The sequence below is a fragment of the Arvicanthis niloticus genome, chromosome 6 (genome assembly GCF_011762505.2).
Source record: "Arvicanthis niloticus isolate mArvNil1 chromosome 6, mArvNil1.pat.X, whole genome shotgun sequence".
Lineage (NCBI taxonomy): Eukaryota > Metazoa > Chordata > Mammalia > Rodentia > Muridae > Arvicanthis > Arvicanthis niloticus.
In genome coordinates this window covers 92,046,189-92,066,288 of record NC_047663.1, presented here as the reverse complement: position 1 = coordinate 92,066,288, position 20,100 = coordinate 92,046,189, and the positions used below count along the sequence as shown (strand labels likewise).

At 49.9% G+C, this 20,100-nt stretch overlaps 1 protein-coding gene across 1 annotated transcript; it reads right to left on the bottom strand.

Annotated features, from left to right (window-relative positions):
• Window positions 1-4,328: 4,328 nt before the first annotated feature.
• Mmp25 (matrix metallopeptidase 25) lies at window positions 4,329-19,336 on the bottom strand. The gene is made up of 10 exons (XM_034505084.2): window positions 18,648-19,336; window positions 18,098-18,230; window positions 16,044-16,179; window positions 15,658-15,947; window positions 7,883-8,059; window positions 7,698-7,782; window positions 6,824-6,906; window positions 6,358-6,510; window positions 6,021-6,278; window positions 4,329-5,849 (listed from the first exon to the last, which is right to left on the bottom strand). The coding sequence occupies exons 1-10, from the start codon at window positions 18,909-18,911 to the stop codon at window positions 5,581-5,583; spliced, it is 1,848 nt and encodes a 615-aa protein (XP_034360975.1). The 5' UTR covers window positions 18,912-19,336; the 3' UTR covers window positions 4,329-5,580.
• Between the last annotated feature and the right edge of the window lie 764 nt (window positions 19,337-20,100).

Here is a 20,100-nt window from a genome sequence, read left to right as displayed (position 1 = left end):
GTCTGTGGTGTCCATATTGCCACCAGAGACCATGTTGATATCTGTGATCTCTGCCACCAGAAACCAGGTTGATGTCCATGGTGTGAAAAACATAATTGCCTTCAATAGTGAGCCAGGAGTGGAGGTTGAAGTCACTATTACAGATGCCTAAGTCAACTATTTTAATAAATCGACTCAATCAGTTTTTTTTTTAATCCAAAGGATCAGAGACCTTGCTGTGAGATTTCTGTGAGATGTAGTAACATCAGAGCTACACCCATAAACTTGCATCAGCATGACTGTGGAAAAGAGCTGAAAAAGGAAGACACCAATGAACATGCCAAACTACACGGTGTACAGCCCATGAGGCCTCAACCCTACCCAAGAGCTATAGGCAGCTGAGTGAAGCTGGGAGCAGGAAAGACGGTTCCCCTCAGGGACGAGCACACCAGCTGGTTCTCCAGTGCCACTCAGTCCTGAAAACACACATTCAAGTAACATTATACAGACTGAGCAGGTTATATTTAGGACTATATCTGTATCTATAAGTATATATATGCATATATATATATATATATACACATACATATGCATGCAATACAATTGCCAAAAAAAAAAAAAGAGGCCATGAATTTGAAGGAGAGCAGGGAGGGTTTACGGGAGTGTTTGGAATGAGGAAAGGGAAAGGAGAAACATTGTAATTAAAATACAATTTCAGAAATAATAAATAAATAAAAGATATAAATGACAGATGATAGATAATAGGTAGATAGATGATAGATAGATAGATAGATAGATAGATAGATAGATAGATAGATAAAAGGTCCAATACTAAGATCGTTAGCTGCTGTTTGGAGCAGAGAATAATTAGACTTATGGTATGTTTATGAAGCTGATATCTTTAGCGTGAACAAGACTGGACCAAGCTTCATTGTAACAGCATGGTTTCTCATTATTGCAGTAATAAGGGCCAAAGGTCCTTTGTGACTAAAAGTGGTTTCTGGGTTTTGGTTCCAGTTGGAGTTCAATGTCTTGGGGGAAATATGACTGTAAAAGAATGTCACTGACTTGTGGTGGCACACGCCTTTGATCTCAGCACTTGGGAGGCAGAGGCAGATGGATCTCTGTGAATTCAAGGCCAGCCTGGTCTACAGAGTGAGTTCCGGGACAGCCAGGGCTAAACAAAGAAACACTGTCTTGAAAATAAAAGAGAGGGAGAGAATCTCAAATTAGCTCCCTCCATCCGTGTTACACGTACATCCGTGTTATATGCACACATCCCAACTGCATGAATGGCAGTTGACTGGGGGCGGGGGCAGTGTGCTCTGCCCAGCTAAGATACGCCCTTCGATTGTAGCTCTGCCTCTTGGTGCGTTCTCCAGCACCTTGAAGAGATTATTTGTGTTTGGGAGAGTGTATGCATGTGTATCTGCATGTGAGTAGCATACCTATGTGTACATGTGCATGCGTCCATGTGTGCATGTAGAGGCCCAAATTTGACATCAAATGTCTTCCCTGGTCACCCTTCACTTTATTTATCAAAGCAAGGTCTCTCCATTAAACCCAGAGCTCATGGACTCAGCTAGTCTCAGCTAGTCAGCTTGCTATGGAATTCCCTGTCTCTGCCTCTGAAGTGAAGGGATTCCAGCAGCTCCCGCACTCGCTGCATACTTCCTGGTACTGGGGACTCTAGCCTTCAACCCTCTCTCTTGTGCAGCTAGTGCTTTATCCATTTGGGTCATTTCCCAGCTTGCTTACATGAATTCTAGGAAGCAAAGTCAGCTCCTCCAGCTTGTCAGGAAAGCATTTTACCAATTAACCCATGTCCTCGGGCCTTCATCAAAACTTTTGCATCTGTCTGGTCAGTAGATACATTTACTTCTGAATGTACAGTCTGATGTTCCAGGAATAATACCGATGTCAAAAAGGAAGTGAAAGGAAGAAAAGCATGTGCCCTGTACCAGACCAGAGAGGACAAGCAGTCCCCTGAAGACCCTTCTGTGCTGACCCAGAACTGGGTGCTCACTGAGAACAGCAAACCAGGGTGAAGCCTTCTGGGCCTTACTACAAACCTAGTCCCACATGATGATCAATGTTCCTGTGTATACAAAACAGAGGTGAAACAGCCTTGTGAAGAGGAGACCTTGGAAGGACTTTGAAACTTTGGGCTAGAGCGGCCCTTGAGCATTGAGAGGCCAGTGAGCTGTCCTGAAAGAGCTTGGACAATAAGAATGTCAAAGGCTGTACAGATAGAGACAGGCTGACTGGTGAGTTCCAGAGTAAAGGCTCTACCAGGCCATTTTTATAAAGAATTTGTGGTGTCTGGTTAGCCTGAGCTGAAGAATCAGCTGTTATTAACAAGAGACCAGAACCACTAGAGCAAAACTCTTGCTCTCCTGGGACAAGGGATGCTGGGGCTAAAGAATCAGTTGTAATTACGAAGAGACCTATAACCAGTGGTGGCGTACACCTTTAATCCCAGCACTGGAAGGCAGAGGCAGGTGAATCTCTGTGAGTTTGAGGTCAACCTGGTCTACAGAGTGAGTTTAAAGACAGCCAGAGCTACACAGGGAAACCCTGTCTCAAAAAACCCACCTCCCCACCCCACTTCCAAAAAGAAGAAACCGACCTCACTGAGATGAAATCTGGGAAGTGTTTCCTGAGAGTCAGCACACAGAAGCTGTGTTCCAAAGACAGCCAAGGTTGGACCTCCTGCTGGCCAGCCAAACTTGGTAGTAGCCGTAAGATTCACTCAAACCAGGTGGTACTATTTTGGAGGCATGAAGGGGTCATGGTGAGCAGATAAGGCTGTGTGCAGGGTTGGAGTTCCTGAAGACAGTCCAGGAGAAGCTACTGCTGCAGGTTTCAGCAGAAGAGCCCAGCATGTTGGAGGTTCCAATACCATGGGATGACCACCAAGAAGAGCGGAGACAGTGGAGACAGCCTGCATCTAGACACACAAGCGAAGCTGTGTGCGCTGCAGAGGGCAGAGTCAGAGACAACCCGAGCCCTTTAGAGGAGAGCAGAGGATCCTGAGTAAACTCCAGACATCAGACATTGAGCTATTTATACAATTACAGTTTGGTTTTGTTTATCCCGACTGTGTCTGTGCCATCTTGAAAAAATAGGCTGTTTCTGACATCCCTAGTATCCTGGGATCTATGACTGAGGCTATAACTTCACCTCTCCTCAGGGACTCAGATTCTTTCAGCAGGTACCAGGCCTCAGCTGCTCTCCATGACCCCCTCAGTCCTACAACCCTCCACCCTTTAAAACCAGCACCAGGTGAAAGACTCTTAGGAATTCCCAAGTCCCAGCTCCCTGGACTGGCCCCTGGCCCACCTGACCACCCCGGCTCTGGTGCACTGACCCCCAGGAGCAGCTTTCCTTACACAGGTTGGGACTAGAGTGACTGGATGGATTAGGGGGAAAAATGGGGTGAAGAGACAGGGAGGGCCCAAGGAAAGAGTCAAAGTGAGTGCACAGAGCCTGAGTAAGGGCCAAAGACAGTCTTGCTGTTGTCCAGATTAGCTGATTTTTAGAGAAAAATAACTTTTCCAAGAGGCCAAAGAAGCTGTTGACCTCACAGCATCCCTCCCTCACCATGTAAGACTCCTGGAAGCTCACATCAGCTGGGTCCCCCATTTCTTTTAAAATCAACCCCACCCCCACCTCATCCAAGCCTGCAGCTTCTCCTGCGGACCAGTGACTGACATCTGTCTCGTCTTATTCCTGCCCTTTCACACACTCTTCTTACTCATCCAACAGTAACAGACTAAATGGTGGGTAAAATGGCTTCTCTAAGATCCTTCAGGTTCCAGCAGAGACCATCCTGTAGCCAGGGAACTAGATAGGTGAAGACAGAGGCACCTTGGAGGCTGTCCCTGGTAGTTGGACAAGTCCCTTGTACCTGGACTTCCTTGAAGCTGCAGTTACATTGTCCCTACAGTACTAGAAATTAAACCACATGGACATTCAACCTACATACCTTCAATATATATAATATTGAATATTCAATATATACCGAATACATATAATATTTACATATTATATTTTGTGATATATATAATATTGAAATATCATATATGTCACAAAAGTTCCTAATGCTTTTGCATTCCTTTCCTTTTGTGGAGCTAACAATGGAATTATCCTAAAAATTTGAAACGGAAATAAAGTCACATAACCCAATAAATAGTCCACCTACCTCATAAATATTCATAAAACCCCCTCACTGGTTGAGTCCACTGGGCCTCTTCCCCCATGTTGGGGTAGTCCACTTAATGTCTCTTCAGAGTGCTTTGCTAGCTTGGTTCTTTTTTTTTTTTTTTTTTTAAAGATTTATTTATTTATTTATGTATATAAGTACACTGTAGCTTTGTCTTCAGACACAGCAGAAGAGGGCATTGGATCCCATTACAGATGGTTGTGAGCCACCAAGTGGTTGCTGGGAATTGAACTCAGGACCTCTGGAAGAGCAGTCAGTGCTCTTAATTAGAGCCATCTCTCCAGCTCAAGCCTGGTTCTTTTATCATACTAAATAAACTACTCAAACTGTCTACGCCTCTTGACTGCATTCATTCTTAAATACAGATTCCTGGCCCCATTCCTAGAATGAGAATTCAGGGTAAAGGAACGAGAGATTTTTATTCTTAAATACCCATGAGACCCTGGATGGTGGTGGCACATACCTTTGATCCCAGCACCCGGGAGGCAGAGACAAGCAGATCTGGGTCTGAGGCTAGCCTGGTCTACAGAGTGAGTTTCAGGACAGCCAGTGCTACACAGAAAAAACCCTATCTTGGCAAAAATAATTTTCCATGAGACGATTCTGATGTGGTCTATTCTAGATAGAAGCAATGACCTAAGTCCTGAATCTATGGGGAAGCTGGTTTGAAGGAAGCTACCTCAGATCTTTTCACTGCTCACTGTGTATCACTGGGCACCCTGGGAGGGCTAGGAAGGCAATAACAGGGGTGGAGCCCTGGCTCACTGGTTAAAAACTGCCCTTGGCAGCCAAGGTTTGGCGTGCACCCTCAGAGGAGGTGGCAGTGCTTGGCCGGTGGCAGTGACTGTAAAGGGACACGGAGGAGTAGAGCATGGTAAGAAGGTTCTGGAACACATTCAGAGGCTACAGGAGCCACTGGGGTTCAGGATACAGTCACCAACCCATTGCGACCAGTACGACCAGTTGTGGAGAATCAGAGGAGTGGCGATTCCCAGAAAACCAATCAGCTCAGCGGAAGGCAGCACACAACCTGGGTGTAGTGTCGCCTTGGTTTGAGGATTAAATTGTCCAAGCTGCAATTCTGGTGCGTTTCTAGTTCCAGCGGCTGCGGCTGACACGTCCCTCTTGGCGATGGAGAGGGTGCACACCGCCCCCTGGCGACCACCCTCACTATGGCCACAGCTCCCAGCGCCCTAACAGAAAGCAGGCTCAGTAAGACCCGAGGTACCCGCCGACCTCTGCTAAGAATCCGCTCAGCAATGTGCACGTGGAAACAGATGGTGAGGTTCTGCAGTGTTTCATGACCCTACGCCAGGTCCAGCTGCGGGAGGCCCCGTCTTCTTTCTATAAGTAAGTCCACAAGGAAGGCCCAGGTTTCAGCAAGAAAAGACGGTTCCAGCCAATAGGGGTAGGAGGGGCAGCAGGAGGGTCGACAGCTGCTCTGAGGCTTGATTGAGCTCGCAGTGACAATCACAGCTTCGGGTTTTGGATGTCGTTTTCGGGGGACTGGTGACTTGAGGGTCAGAGTTGGGGGCAGGGCAGTCCAGCCATTTGGACCCGATGGGCTGGGGGGAATCTGACTCGGCTTTGACACTGCCCTTCGCAAAGCGCCAGAAATGGGTGCCCTTGAAAAAGTAAGTGTCACCTGTAGGAGAGGAGACACCTCAGAGTCTTGGTCTAGACCTGCCCCAAAGCCAACGCTCCTTTTTTTATCCCAATTCCCAGGATGCCCCCATCTGCCACTCCTCCTCTCCATCTTACCCCCCTCCTTTTTCTCTCCCAGGGACAACAATTTGCAAATGAGGACTCCCCACACCTGTGTTGCTCGTGGTGACATCGTCTGGGGCAAAGGGCGCCCCCTCCCAGAGACTCAGGGCATGTGGGTAGCCAGGGTCTGGACGTGCGGCCACCTCGTCATACCGCCAGTACTTTTGGCCTCGGATCAGGTATGTCTTGCCATTGAGAGGCCATGAGAAAACGGCATCCACTTCTTCTCCCGGGGGCAGCCCAAACTCTACCAGTGGCCGGGCTGCACCCTCAAGCTGTCGTTCCTGGAACACCCAGAACTGCGGGCCTGGAGGAAGGCATGTTGGTAAGGGGGCGGGGCAGGTCCCCTAGACCTGCCCTATCCAGTACCCATGACCCTTACCCACCGCTGAAGAGGATGATTCTGCCATCTAGGGGTCGGGCATAGGCAGCTTGGATGACCCTCACGTGGGTTGGCAGCCCCTCCCAAAAGCGGTGCAACCCAGCAGGCCTGTTTGATACCAGCTGTCCTGAGGGCTGGAGGCGCCAGAACCATGGGCCTGCAGGGGAAGAAAGAATAAGGCATGAAGATGTGACGTAGTAAGGGATCTTGTCTCCTCCCTAATGCCCTTCTGTCTGACCCAGTGAGTGGCTGGGTAGGGGGCTGCATCTTCCTGTCCCACAAGATGTATATACAGGGGCAGGATACCTCTATAAAGCAAATAACCAAATACACGATGACCATTTCATGACTTGCCCAGGATGCCCACACACACAGCAATCCCACCCCCCAGGAAACTTTGCTGCCTGGGTATGTCACCAGAAGAAAGAAGCCATTTATGCAGATCCAAGGGGCCGTCCAAAGTGACTTACCTTTGAAGAAGAAAATTTCCCCTCGGATGTTGGCAACGGCATCAAAATTACCCTCACAGCGATCAGGCACAGGTGTGGAGGGGCTGGGGAGGAAAGGGGAGGAGACAGGAGACAGGGCTCCCCTGTTCCCTGCCCTTGACTACAGTCTGGCAAGGAAGAATGTTTCCCATGGATGTCTTCTGTGTGCTTGTGTGGATTGTGGTGCACGTGCATCTGTATGTGTGCAGGCCAAAGGTTGACACAACCTGTCTTCCTCCATCGTTGTTCTTGTGTTTCTTGGGTTTGTGTTTGTTTCTCTGTGCAGTCCTGGCTATCTTGGAACTTGCTGTGTAGACCAGGTAGGTCTTGAACTCACAGAGATCTGCCTGCCTCTGCCTCCTGAGTTTTGGGATTAAAGGCATTCACCAGCATACCTGGTCATACCTTATTTTTTGAGACAAGCTCTCTTGCTGAACCTGGAGTTCATTGATTTCACCGAGGCTGGCTCTGCCAGTGAGCTTCAGGGATCTGCCTGTGTCTGCCTCCCTAACTGATGGGATGATGGACCCATGCCTCTGGCTTTCACATGGGTCAACATGCGTGCACAGCAGACACTTTACTAAAGGGGCCATCTTCCCAGTCTTTTTTGTTTTTAAATTGTGTTAGTATATGCTACGTTGTGTGGGTGTGAGAGGGTCACAAGGTGTTAGATCCTCCAGAGCTGGAGTTACAGGCAGTTGTGGGCCTCTTGAAGTAGGTGCTGGGAACTCCACTGGGTCCTCCCAGAGAGCAGCAAGTGCTCTTAAACACTGAACCATCTCTCCAGCACTTCCAGCCCCTTTTAATGAAGGACACTGAGCCAGGGAGCTGGTCACACAGCTGATAGGGCACTTACCTGTCAGGGGGCATGACTGGAGGCTGGGGAGGTGGAGCCAGGGGTTTCCTTGGGGGCCTGTCATTCGGAGTTTGGGATACTTTCCCTGTGGGGAGAGTCAGACAGATTTGGGTTCCCTGGATCTGCTGTATAGGCCACAAGGGAGCTACACCTTGGGCTAGTTCAGAGCATCCCCCTTCTCGTACCATAGAGCTGCTGCAATCCATCACGGTCATCCTGGGACAAACGGTATGTGCTAGGGTCACCCACTGGGCCCTGGTAGAAAGGCCTCATAATGGAGTTGGGTGCGGAAGAGTGGCCGAGGCCTAGGGCGTGGCCAAATTCATGAACTGCTACTGCAAATAGGTCGATTCCTTCACCACCTGGAGAGAGAGGACCAAGGGCTGAAGCTGTGCTCATCCCACATTGGGACGAGAGCACCAGGATTGGGGCCCAATGGCCAAGGGGAAGACTCAGGAGACTCTGGAGTGGGAGCTCCCTCTGCTCTGCCTGACATCCCTGAATGGCATCATCCTGCCTACATTCCTGCAACCATTTAGCAAATATTTTTTGAGTATCTCTTTTTGGCAGTAGTGACATTTGGATATGGAATGAAAGAAACCCAAAAGAAGGACAGAAGGGGTCCCTCTCACCCTGGAAGGAAACGCTGCATACAGAAACTTAGGGACAGAAGCCTGGGGTGTCTGGTCCTTGGACCATCCTTGACCAATTTCAACCTGTGGTTAGAAACTCTCACTCTAGCTGGGGGTGGGGTGGGGGGTATACACCCTTAGTCCCAGCACTGGGGAGGCAGAGGCAGGTGGACATCAGAGTTCAAGGCCAGTCTGGTCTACAGAGCAAGTTCTAGGACAACAAGGTCTACACAGAGAAACCCTGCCTCAGAAAAGAAAACAAACAAACAACAACAGAGTGGTCTGCAGGGTGTGGTAGTGCACACCTTTAATCTCACCACTCAGAAGGCAGGGCAGAGGCCAGCAAGTCTCTGTGAGTTTGAGGACAGCCTGGTCTACATAGTGAATTAAAATCTAGACAGGACTACATAGAGAGGACTGTCTCAAGACAGACAGGCAGACTCCCACCCTCCCACCATCTTCAGTCCAGGGTCTCTTTCATTCCATTCCCTCCTGTCCTTGGATCCGCATTTCCAGGTCAGTTCTCAGACCTCACCTCTTCTCTCTCCACCTTTTCTTCCCCAGGGCCCTTGCCCCTCCCACTCAAAGCTGTTCTAATGGTGGGAGCAGACAGAGCTCCAAGCTCCCAAGAGCAAGCACTCTCAGACCACAGCCTGCTGCTCTGGCGCCCTGTCTCACTCCCAGGCTCTTCCCACTACAGCCCTTCTTCTCTGGAGATCCCACCCAGGTCAGGACAGAGCCTCTTCAGGCTTGGCTTCATCGATCTCTGACTTCATTGCACCAGGTCTTCCCGGAAGAGACTGAGTCAGGTGACCGGGTAGCAAGGCTCAGGTTTCTGAATGTCAGGTACACCTTTGTTTCTAACCAGAAAGTGAGGTTATTGGGACTAGTAAACTGAAGAGCACTTGCCCTCAGCTGCTGAGTCTATAAGCAAAAGAACAGGGAAAGATATTTTGTTTTTCTTTTCTTTCTTTAAAGCCCGAGTCTCACTGTGTAGCCCTGGCTAGACTTTAATTCACTATTCAGACTAGTCAGGGCTTGACCATGATGTAGCCCTCCTGCCTCTGCCTCCTCAGTGTAAGCACTACTGGTACCAGGGTACAAGTCACTATACCGGCATATTGTAAGAACAGCTAATGCTAGGCCTCCATGCATCTTAGACCTCCGTCTTTTATCATTTCACAGAGAGAAGAGTCATCAAAGTCAGCAGTGGAGCTGGAATGGATGCTCTCAATGCCCTGGCTCTGATCCTGGCTTTGGCAGGTTGTGTCTTCAGGTGAACCTGTTCGAACTACACTTGAACTTCCATGTTGGCTTCAGGTCAGCTTTCTGTCTGAATCCTTTTACTGAGAAATCAGAGGAAGTTCGGTGTCTCAACTGGGGTGTTCTCTTCTCCCCTTCCTTATCTCACTTCTCTTGGGGCAACCTGGGGCTTCCGGGCCAGGAGCCCCTTCCTGCATTTTTCTCACACTATGCAGACAGAGAAAGTTACCCAATCACCTAAACTAACCCTGAGAGCCCTGGTGGATGATGTTCAGGTCCTTGTCACTACCTGCCTTTCTTGTCTTTGACCTAGCAGATGGCTCCTTTGATCTTCTCAACCTGTATTCTAGGTCCACAGCCCCTCAAAGATGGGACCCAGACTCAGTCTCCATCATCATGTGACACATGCTGGCAAGTGCACTTCCTGTTTCCTCAGGACAGAGCTGGGGATGAAGCTTAGCTGAGAGAGCACTTGATCCCTAGGACTTCAAGGTCCTAAGGCTCACAGCTGTAGCAGCTGTCTTTGGCTGCTTTGTGGGTTCTTCTTTCTTCCACCCTTCTCCACCCCTTTTCTTCCATCCTTTCAACCCCCTAACTCTAGATAGGAGAAAAAAAGATAAAGGGGAAAGGAAACATCTCCCTGAATAAAGTCAGGGGTCGGAAAGGGGTGACAATATCGTTACAGACAACTGCCTGCTGATTAGGGACATTGAGTTCCTCAGGGCAAGCTTGATCTTCACCTTCAGGATATCTAATTTCTTCTTGTTGTTTCTTCTTTTTACATAACTACTTAACAAACCACAACCACCAACCAACCAACTCACCCACCCTCACCAACCCTCTGAAAAGTCCCCAGAATTCCAAACATCGTATGATCCCAGAAACTATCTGTAGCTGGCAAAGTCATGCCCCTGCTAGAGCACGAGGCAGATCACAGTCGGCTGCTGTGGACAGTCTGAAGCAGCCCCTTAGTCCACACCTGGGATTAAAATAAAAACATACTCTTATATTATTTCTGTGGTTTTCTTTTTTTAAAAAAAAAAAATTCCAAAATTGTCATCACACAGACATCTGCCTGCCTCTGTCTGCCAAGTGCTGGGATTAAAGGTGTGCACCACACCGCATATACTTTTCTCTGTACACCTCCACATCCATCCTTCTTTCTCCTGGCTCAGTGGTGGATGCTTAAACACGTCATCCTGAGACACTCGTGGACCTGGCTGCCAGGATTCCAGCCACACTAGGTTCTGCCCCTGCTTCTTGGCCTTCAGTGATTGCAGACTCCACTTTCTCCATTCTTCCCACACCAAATTCTACTTTGGGAACCTCACATCTATGGAGATGTGATTTACAGGTATAAAAAGGTCACTTATCCCCACACAACCAAATCCTGGCCAGGTAACAGTTGTTTGTGGTGTGGCAATGTCTAATTACTTCTTGTGTTCTCCCCACCTCCATTGTTTTAGGTTGGGTTCTCCCCCCCTCTCCCCCAAGACTGTGTCTCTTGCTTGCTGGCCCAGAACTCTCTCGAGACTGTTCACTGGCTGGTCACTCATATAGACCACCCTGCCTTTGCCTCCAAATGCTGGGATTACAGCTGTCATACCCAGCTCCCCATCGCTCTGAAGTCCTCCTTTCAGCCACTACTTCCTTTTTTGTTGTTTTGTTTTGTTTTTTGTTTTTGTTTGTTTGTTTGTTTGTTTGTTTTTCGAGACAGGGTTTCTCTGTGTAGCCCTGGCTGTCTTGGAACTCACTCTGTAGACCAGGCTGGCCTCGAACTCAGAAATCCTCCTGCCTCTGCCTCCCAAGTGCTGGGCAGCCACTACTTCTTAACCTTGAGGTTCTCCGTTGCTCTTTTCTTGACTTTCAAATTCTCCCATTTCCTGCATCAGGATCCCTCTGCCCAGTCCAGAATGCAGATGGCAGAACCACAGCTGGTGCGCACAAGTAAGAAGGGAACGAACTACCGGACACTCTCCTTACCTCATCTCTAGCTGAGGAAACAGTGCAGGAAGGCAATGTCATCTGTACTTATTGCAAGCAGAGGAAGCTGACCTGATTCAGCTTCCAAGCTGACCTACTTGCACTGGAGATGTGTGTGGCTCGGTGGCAGAGCACCTGCTGCATTGGCACAGCCTGCATCCTGAGCATCAGTGTTGCTGGTTACTGCCTTACACTGAGTGCCCCACAGAGCCTGGGCTGACCTAGCTGTCTCCTCCCATCATCCTACCCCAGCACAGCAAACAACAAATTGGTACAAACTGAGAGGAGCTGGCCCCACATCCTGGCTCAGCTATACTGTTTCTCCCTCCTGCTGCCATCTCCCCTGAGAAATTACATGCTTAAGAATTTCTATCTGGGGGCTGGAGAGATGGCTCAGTGGTTAAGAGCACTGACTGCTCTTCCAGAGGTCCTGAGTTCAATGGTCAGCAACCACATGATGGCTCACAACCACCTGTAATGGGATCTGATGCCCTCCTCTGGTGTGTCTGAAGGCAGCTAAAGTGTACTCATATACAAGGAAGAAAGAAAGAAAGAAAGAAAGAAAGAAAGAAAGAAAGAAAGAAAGAATTTCTATCTGGCAGGGAGGTAGTGGCACACACCTTTAATCTCAGCTCCCAGGAGGCAGAGACAGGTGAATCTCTGAGTTCAAGTCTAGTCTGAACTACAGAGAGAGTTCCAGGACAGCCAGGTTTCTATGCAGAGAAACCCTGTCAAAAGAAAAGAAAAGAAAAGAAAGGAAAGGAAAGGAAAGGAAAAGAAAGGAAAAGAAAAAAAAAAGAGATTTTCTAACTGGAAACAAAAAAAATACAAGAGAAAAATGGGGGTTCAGTGCAGGAATCGGGGAGGGGGCAAGGGAAAAAAATAATTTCTATCTGAAGCTCAATTTTTGGGAAACATGACCAAGGACAGAACAGGAGTCAAGTTCTGTATATATGTCTGTGTGAGGGTTAGTGTTGGCAACCCTGGAACTGTGACCATGTGGTTGCTGGGAGTTGAACCCAGGTCCTGCAGAAGAGCAGCCAGTGCTCTTAACCTCTGTGCCATCTCTCCTGCCACAGGGAGTCAGGTTCTAAAGAGGATGTTTATGCTCTGTGCCACCTGTGCTTTCTGCCTGCCCACTGCTTCCTCCCCCACATACCATAATCTAATCTTGTACGATGCTCAGCTGTACCTGGACCATTTCATCATCCCTGTCACCAGAGGATCACAATCTGGGCCTGCTCCACCATCCCTCAGAGCTAGCCCTCCACCATCAGCACCCAGATTCTCTTCCCTGGATTCTTAGTCCACTCCCACCTCTTGGCCTCTCGCCCCTCCACTTCTCCATGCATCCAGGAACACTTCTAGGATACAGAACTACTTGGTGTGTCATCGGTGTTTTCCAAAACCTGTTGTCTAAATTCTGCTTACTTCCCAAAACCCTTTACAACATAGGGCCCACTCATGTGTGACATCCCCACTGAGGCCACAACTTTGGTTTCTAGCCATGGATGTTTCAGACTGTGTCTCCCCTCAGTGGCTTCTCCCACCTGACTACACAGCACTCAGCCTACTCAATGGCTTGTGTGCTCTCCCTGTGTGTTTCCTGTACCTTTGCACTTTGGACGAATAAGACTTTGTCCCCGCTATGGTCCATGCCCATGGTACCTAGACCAGCAGGTCTGAACACCAGCAGGAGTCTTAGATCCCAGTAGATAAGAGATAACGGTCCATGCCTGTGGTACCTAGAGCTCAGCATTCTTTGTTTTGTTTGAGACAGGATCACTCTCTGTAGCCTAGGCTGGCCCTCATCCCACTATGTTGCCCCAGGTTAGCCTCACACTTGCTTCAAGCCTGCTTTAGCCTTCCACATACTAGGATTACAGGTGCATATTCCATACCTGCTTGGAACCCTGCCTTTTAAAATAAAAATGCTTGTCTTGAGTTGGAGTCTGGCTATATACCTTCAGCTGGACTCAATCTCACAATCCTCCTGCCTCAGCTTTTCAAGCACTATGATTGCAGGCATGTGCCATTACCCTTGGTGCCATCACATCCTGCCCTTGGTATGTATTTGAGCATAAAGAGTCACCACCACCCTATCAAAGAGCACTACACTGCCACCTCCTTGGGACACTTTGTTGGGCTGTGAAGAGATGGTTTGGACATAGCCTGGTTGAATGAGCTTTGAACCCCGGAGACCCTTTAAGGGATGGTAGGATGTTCAGCTCTGTTCCTAGGCCCCCTTGATAGAGTGCTGGGTTTGAGATAGCCAGGGAACCCAACAGGACATTGCCTGTCAGGGATGGCAATTATCTCCCCATGCTCCCAGATTCCAGACTACTCCACAGGGTCCACATCTCTCATTAACCTGCACCTTGCAGACTACAGATGATACAGAGCTGCCTCTCTTTTTATGAAAGAAAAGAGAGTGGGATGTTGGGCCTTGGACGAGGTAACTCCATTTAACCTGCCACCTCCAGTCAAGTAACACACAGGTAGAGGGCATGATTAACAAGTCTCTACCTCCAGAGATTTAAATATTAATGAATTATCAAAAGGCCAGGGGCGTAGCTAATTAAGTTATTCCCTCCCCTTTCCCCCCTCCCTATAAAATTGATCTCCCTTGGCTTTTGGCGGGGGGGGGGGGGGGGGGGGGGGGGGGAGGAGCATGTGCCACCTACATCCATTTACCATGCCATGAACAATAAAAGCTTTGGAAAACCAGACTCCACATGTCACCTGATCTGCCTGATCTGCCACCGCCAGGTTCCCAGCCTTTGGAAACTTGAGCGCCCACCGCCAGCCCGCGGTGGCTGTACCAATGTGGGACCCTCCGCTGGCGACGTGGGAAGCCCGCCCGGGACCCTGATGCCAGACCGCCCTGGAACCCGGCCGCCGGACTCCCTCTTTCCCCCGCCTGTGAGATTTCTTCCCCACAACACTTAAGCTGAGAACTTTCTGTTGTGAGTTCTTGCAATTGTCTCTGTGTGTATAATAAGTACCAGTCATGCTTCTGCCTCAACTGATAGACAGGGAGATGCTGGAATGTCTTACACCAGCCCAGCTTTGAACTGGGCACATGAAAGGCCCCTACAGTGGCAATCTTAATTGATTTGGTTGTGTCTCAGTGGACTGGCCAGACACCGGTCCAGATGTTGCTGTGAAGGTATTTCAGACTTGACTGCCATCTACTCTCAGTGAAGCAAGTCACCCCAATGCAGATGGACCAAATCTAAAAAGGCCCAGACAGCAGATACTGAGGGTTCTAGGAGGGAAGGAATTCTGTCTCAAAACTAAAGCAGAAATCTAGTAACTCTGCCTTACAATGTTTGGCCATGCTAGCTCCCACAATCCCCATGAGGCAATTCCTTATAGTAAATCTCTTTCTGGACAGCCTAGAATAAATAGTGAACTCAAAGCCAGCCTGGGCTACAATAATGAGACCAAGTCTCCAAAAAAATCTCTTTCTTAAAAGTTCCCCCCCCCCCCGCAAGGGGTGGGGGGAGGTGGGGAGGGCAGAGGAGACACTGGAAAGGTGGCTTAGTAGTCAGGAGCACTGGCTGCTCTTCCATAAGATCCAGGTTCAATTCCCAGCACCCACATGGTAGGTCACACCATATGTGATACGGATTCTACACCCCCTTATGACTTTCCTTAGAACCAGGCAATGCGCATGGCACACAGACACACTTGCAGACAAAACATCCCACACACATAAAAGCAATAAGCTTATTAAAAAGTGTCTGTTTGTTTGTTTGGTGTGTAGGCTCTCACTGTGTAACCTTGGCTGGGCTCACTATGTAGACCAGGTTAACCAGTCACCTGAATCTGTCTCCTGAGTGCTGGGATTAAAGCTATGTGTTACCATGCTGGGCTGCATGCCTGCGTGTGTGTGTGTGTGTGTGTGTGTGTGTGTGTGCACGAGGGATTTAATCTATACATGCCAGACAAGCAGTATACCACTGTAGTCTATTCTTCCCACTGTGGGGATCCCCGACTGTCAATCACTTAATTCAAATCTAGTTCTTCAGCACAGACAGAGCTGAAGAGGCAACCCCTCTGAAGATGGAAAGTTTTACCTGTTGACCCAAAAGTCCAGGTCTCCTCATCATCAAAGTGAGTGTCTCCAGAGATGGGGTGCTCTCCAGGGAAGAAGGCGTGAGCCAGGGTGCCGCCAGGCCCATCAAAGGGGTAACTGTCCTGGTGGTAGGCCCGTGCAAAGTGGATAATGATGTCAGGCTCCTGGTACTGAGAATTCACCTCCTGGAATGTGAGGCCTGACTCAGCAGCCCAGACAGCCAGGGCATAGCTCACGAGGGTCCGAACGATGTCCTGGCTCAACTGGGAGCTCTGAGAGAAGGACTGGATACTAAGGAGAGAGAAGGAGACCCCGTGACTGTGGAGGAAATGGCTAGCCAGGCAAGATCTAGTCATCAGGCCAAGGGAGGGACAGACCAAGGCCTACCTCCACGTCAGGGTGCGCTTCTTCCACACACTGCCACTCAGAGAATATCGACGTCGGCGCCTGACCAGCCCAGCAGCCCCCAGAATATCAGGCAGGGAGCACCGGGGCTTGCGCATGGTGGCTATTGTTATCGGGTCTGTGGGAGACAGCAAGGCATGGTGAACAACTGGATAGTCTGTGATGGTGGTACTAACCAAGAAAATAACCCAACAGTTAAGATCACTGGCTATTCTTCTAGAAGACCTGAATCTGAGTCTCAGCACCCATGGTGACTCACAATGGTCTGTAACTCCAGTTTCAGGGGACATGACACCTCTTCTGACCTCCATGATGCATAGACATACACACAAGCCAAACAACAAAATATGTAAGATAATAGTAAATAAACCTTTAAGAAAGAAAGACATTGGGTAAGGCCTCTCCACCTGATTTGGAACCTAGACAGTCACTGTGAAAGGCAGCTCCAGCCGAGCACCCTCTTACCGGGCCATGAGTGGACTGGCCGATCTCCAAAGCCCTTAGAAGCTTAAGCTGGGTCCCCCACGCAGACATGTACAATCTTCTCCAGCATCTACTACCCATTGGGTCTAGGGAAGTGGTACAAGAGACCCAGCTCCCCCTCAACACCAAAGCTCCACTAAAGCTGCCTTCTCCCCTTAAAACTGTCCAACACTTTTTTTCCTTCCTGGTTTCTTGAGTCAGGGTTTCTCTGTGTAGACCATGGTCCCGGAACTCACTGTGACAATCAGCCTGCCTCTGCCTCCTGAGTGCTGGGATTAAAGGGGGTGTAACACCACCACCCTACCTGGTTTAAGTCTTCACGGGATGCTGATCAAAGTCTGAAGACCAGCAGGAGTCTTAGTCCCCAGTAGATAATAGATAAACGTCCATTCTCAAACGAGCCCTATCTGTAAACCCTTTTTCTAGCACCACCCATTTTCAGAAATCATTTCGCCTCCAAATGAGGTCAAACCACATCTCACTGCAAACAGCAAATGGTAACCAAGAATACAGTGACCTCAGACTCTGTGCTAGGCTGTTTGAGAATGAACTGCAGGGGGAAATTCTTTTCCTTGTAGCTATTGAAGCTCCTTCTGCAGCTCCTTCTGCATTTCTGTTTAATTCCAGTGGGAAGCCCGGCTCCCTGAACTCAGCTTCTGCCACATCCCCACCCCTTCTCCCTGGCACCATCTGCAATGGCCACTTCCAATTCTCCACCCACCCTCCACTCCCCATCAGCAAAGGAAAAAACCTTAAGACCAAACCAGAGCTGAGCACAAAGACCTGGCAACTGTATCCCATCTACTCAGTAGGCCTGACACAGGAGGGCCACATGTTCAAGGCCAGCCTAAGCAACAGATCGGAGTGCTCACCCTCACAATAAAACTAACAACAAACCCTGCAACTCAGATGAAGTAGCTCTCCCCATTTGAAGCCCCCCACCCCACCCCCACCCCACCCGTTCCTTTGGAGCAAACCTTTTCCAGATCACCTGACCAAGTTGCCTCAGCCCCTCAGTCTGCCTTTCACCCCAGGCAGATGAACTTGTGCCTGCCACAGTTCTTTTGCAGTTACTGAGATGTTTTCCGGTGGCTGTGTCCTCCTATTTGTGATATTAGTTTATACACTCATGGGACATATTTCAGAGTGACCTGCTCCGCTGGAAGCAGTAGTACAAACCTGGAATGCCAGTATTCAGGCTGAGCCTTCTAGAAGGATCTACCGAGGCCAATCTGTTCTACATGGAAAGACGGTCAACAAAAAACAAAATGGTGGCCTACCCTAATCAGATTAGCAGCTCTTCGCATCAGAATGGCCTAATCTGAAATAATTTTGCATACTGATGTTCTTTTTTTGTTGCAAATGGGGACCGGATCTGTTCTGTCCCTGCTGCATTCGAACTTGACCAAACCTGGCAGGTGAGAGTCCAAGGTCTGGGCTGGGACCCGAGATCATCATCTTTAACCTCTCGAGGTTTAGGCACTCCCTGTGGTTTAAAGACTCCGGGCCAATCACGGAGGCAAGATTGTCCGGCAACGTGGCGGGCTACCTACCCATTTGTCCAGTCTCAGGTAGTCCCGCAAATCTCTGCATGACTTTGATCGCATCCTGCAGCTTCCCAAGACTCTGCAGCTGGGCGTGGACAGGATCCGCCGGGGGCAGGTAGCCATAGCGAGTCAGCCAGTCCTAGGCCATAGGAGGATTGATGAAACCCTAAGAAGATGGGGCTTTCCCTTCTCACTACTATTTGAAAGTTCCGCCCTCCAGGGAAGCCAGAGCCACAGCCCCCAGCCCTTGATGACAGAACCTACCTCTCTTATACACACAACCACGGGCCCCCAGTCCTCAGCCCTGGATTTGCCATCTTTATAGATCCAGGAGATGAGGCCCCAGATTCCTATTTTAGCTCCCTTCCAGACTTCTGAATCCCAGCCACCAAACCTCCTGATAAAGCCAGTAATCCAGGGGCTCCAAGAGTCCACCCTCAGTCACTCTTCAGGACATTTGAAGCTAGCTCCCTCTTTCCATCAAACCCAGAAGTCCGCCCACTCCTTTCTTTTACAGGTTCGGTTTGATCCCAGGAGCCGGGGGACCTCAGCTCACCACGCCCATGCTCACGTCCCGCGCCTTGGGATTCTGAGCCCGCACCGGCTGCAGCAGAACCAATAGAAGCACCAGCAACGGGAGACCGAGAGCCCGCAGCCTCAGGATGAGTTCAGCTTGCACAAACCGCGGGGGTACTCGAAGGGGCTCTGACTCCCGCCGCCCTGGAGGTCTCGAGGAGGTCAAGGACCCGGCGCGGATCCAGGGAGCCAACACAGGGTAGTAGAGATGGGCAGGAGAGATCTGGGATCCTGGGAGACACATCACGGGCTGAGCGTCGATAGCCGAGGGTCGAGGTGGGGCTGGGGAGTGGGGGGAATCCAAGGAGCGTGGAGAACGCGCAGGAGGGGACAGAGGTCCGTCAAAGAGGTCCCCTACTTCTGTCTCCTCCAGGTGCTTGCCCGGCCTGGGCGAGGCGCCAACTGCCCAATCTGCTGGTGGGAGCCAGGGTGGGGCGGAGCTCACCCGGAGAAGCGTTAAGGGCGCGGTAAGGGAAGTAGTCCAATCTTCCAACGTCAATGTCCAAGCGGAGGACCAGGGGCTCTCCCGGTTCCCCACCGGCACGCAGGGACTCTCCTACGAACTCAAGGGCTAGTTACTGTGGGGCAAGCCGGCTTAATCTAAAAGTTTCTGTTCCCAGATCCATGCCCTGTCACAGGGCTCTCTTCTGCTTCCTCAGGACCTCGGGCTGGGGGCGGGGTGGCCGGAGCGCCCCTCCCCCACGCATCCTGCTGCCCTGCCGGGGGACCCCAAGCTGCCGGCCGTCTTTGCTCGGTAGCTTCCTTTCGCTGCGGGATCCCAGCCGGGGCCAGCTGTGCGCAGTATGGTTGCCCCGACCATTGTTCCAACCCACCCAGATGTACAAGCCTCTGCTTTGAGCACAGGGCGCTGGCAACTCTAGACTCTTAAACTCAGGTCCTGTTCCCATCTCAAGATCCCCCACCCCCATCCCTCCCAGGACTAAGCCTTTAAATCCAAAACCGCACACGAAAAACAAAAGGTTTAAAAAAAAAAAAAAAGGCAATCATTGAGGAAATGTTGGGGACCTGCAAAGCCTCCTCTCCAGCTGGAGAGACGCAGAGATAGGAGAGCAGATTTAAGTGAAGAACGACTGGGAGGAATCAGGGGGAATCAGGGTGTAGGCTGCGGGTCAGAATGGAAGGGGAGTGGTCAGCGGAATGTGCTCACTACTCAATACGTGGAGCAGCAGGAGGAGATCCATCTGCATTTTACACAAAATAAATAGTGGGCGGGATGAGAAGGTGCAGGTGTAAACTAAAACATTGGTGCCCTGTATTCTTCTGCAGAGCTGTGGACAATATCACAGACTGGGTGACTTAATACAGAAATTCATTTTCCCACAGTCCTGGACGGCTCAGGGGCCAGCTCATCGGTTTCTCCGGAGACCGCTAGGCATAGAGAGGACCGACCACCCCTTTGCTGTCTCTTCACT

Bases quoted from the DNA above. Each gene is read 5' to 3' on its own strand.
- Mmp25 (XM_034505084.2), bottom strand. From the start codon at position 18,911: ATGTGTCTCCCAGGATCCCAGATCTCTCCTGCCCATCTCTACTACCCT. The intron at 7,783-7,882 runs GTACGAGAAGGG...CTCTCCCCACAG, and splicing joins TGGATTGCAGCAGCTCTATG to GGAAAGTATCCCAAACTCCG. The intron at 6,907-7,697 runs GTAAGTGCCCTA...TTTCCTCCCCAG, and splicing joins CCAGTCATGCCCCCTGACAG to CCCCTCCACACCTGTGCCTG.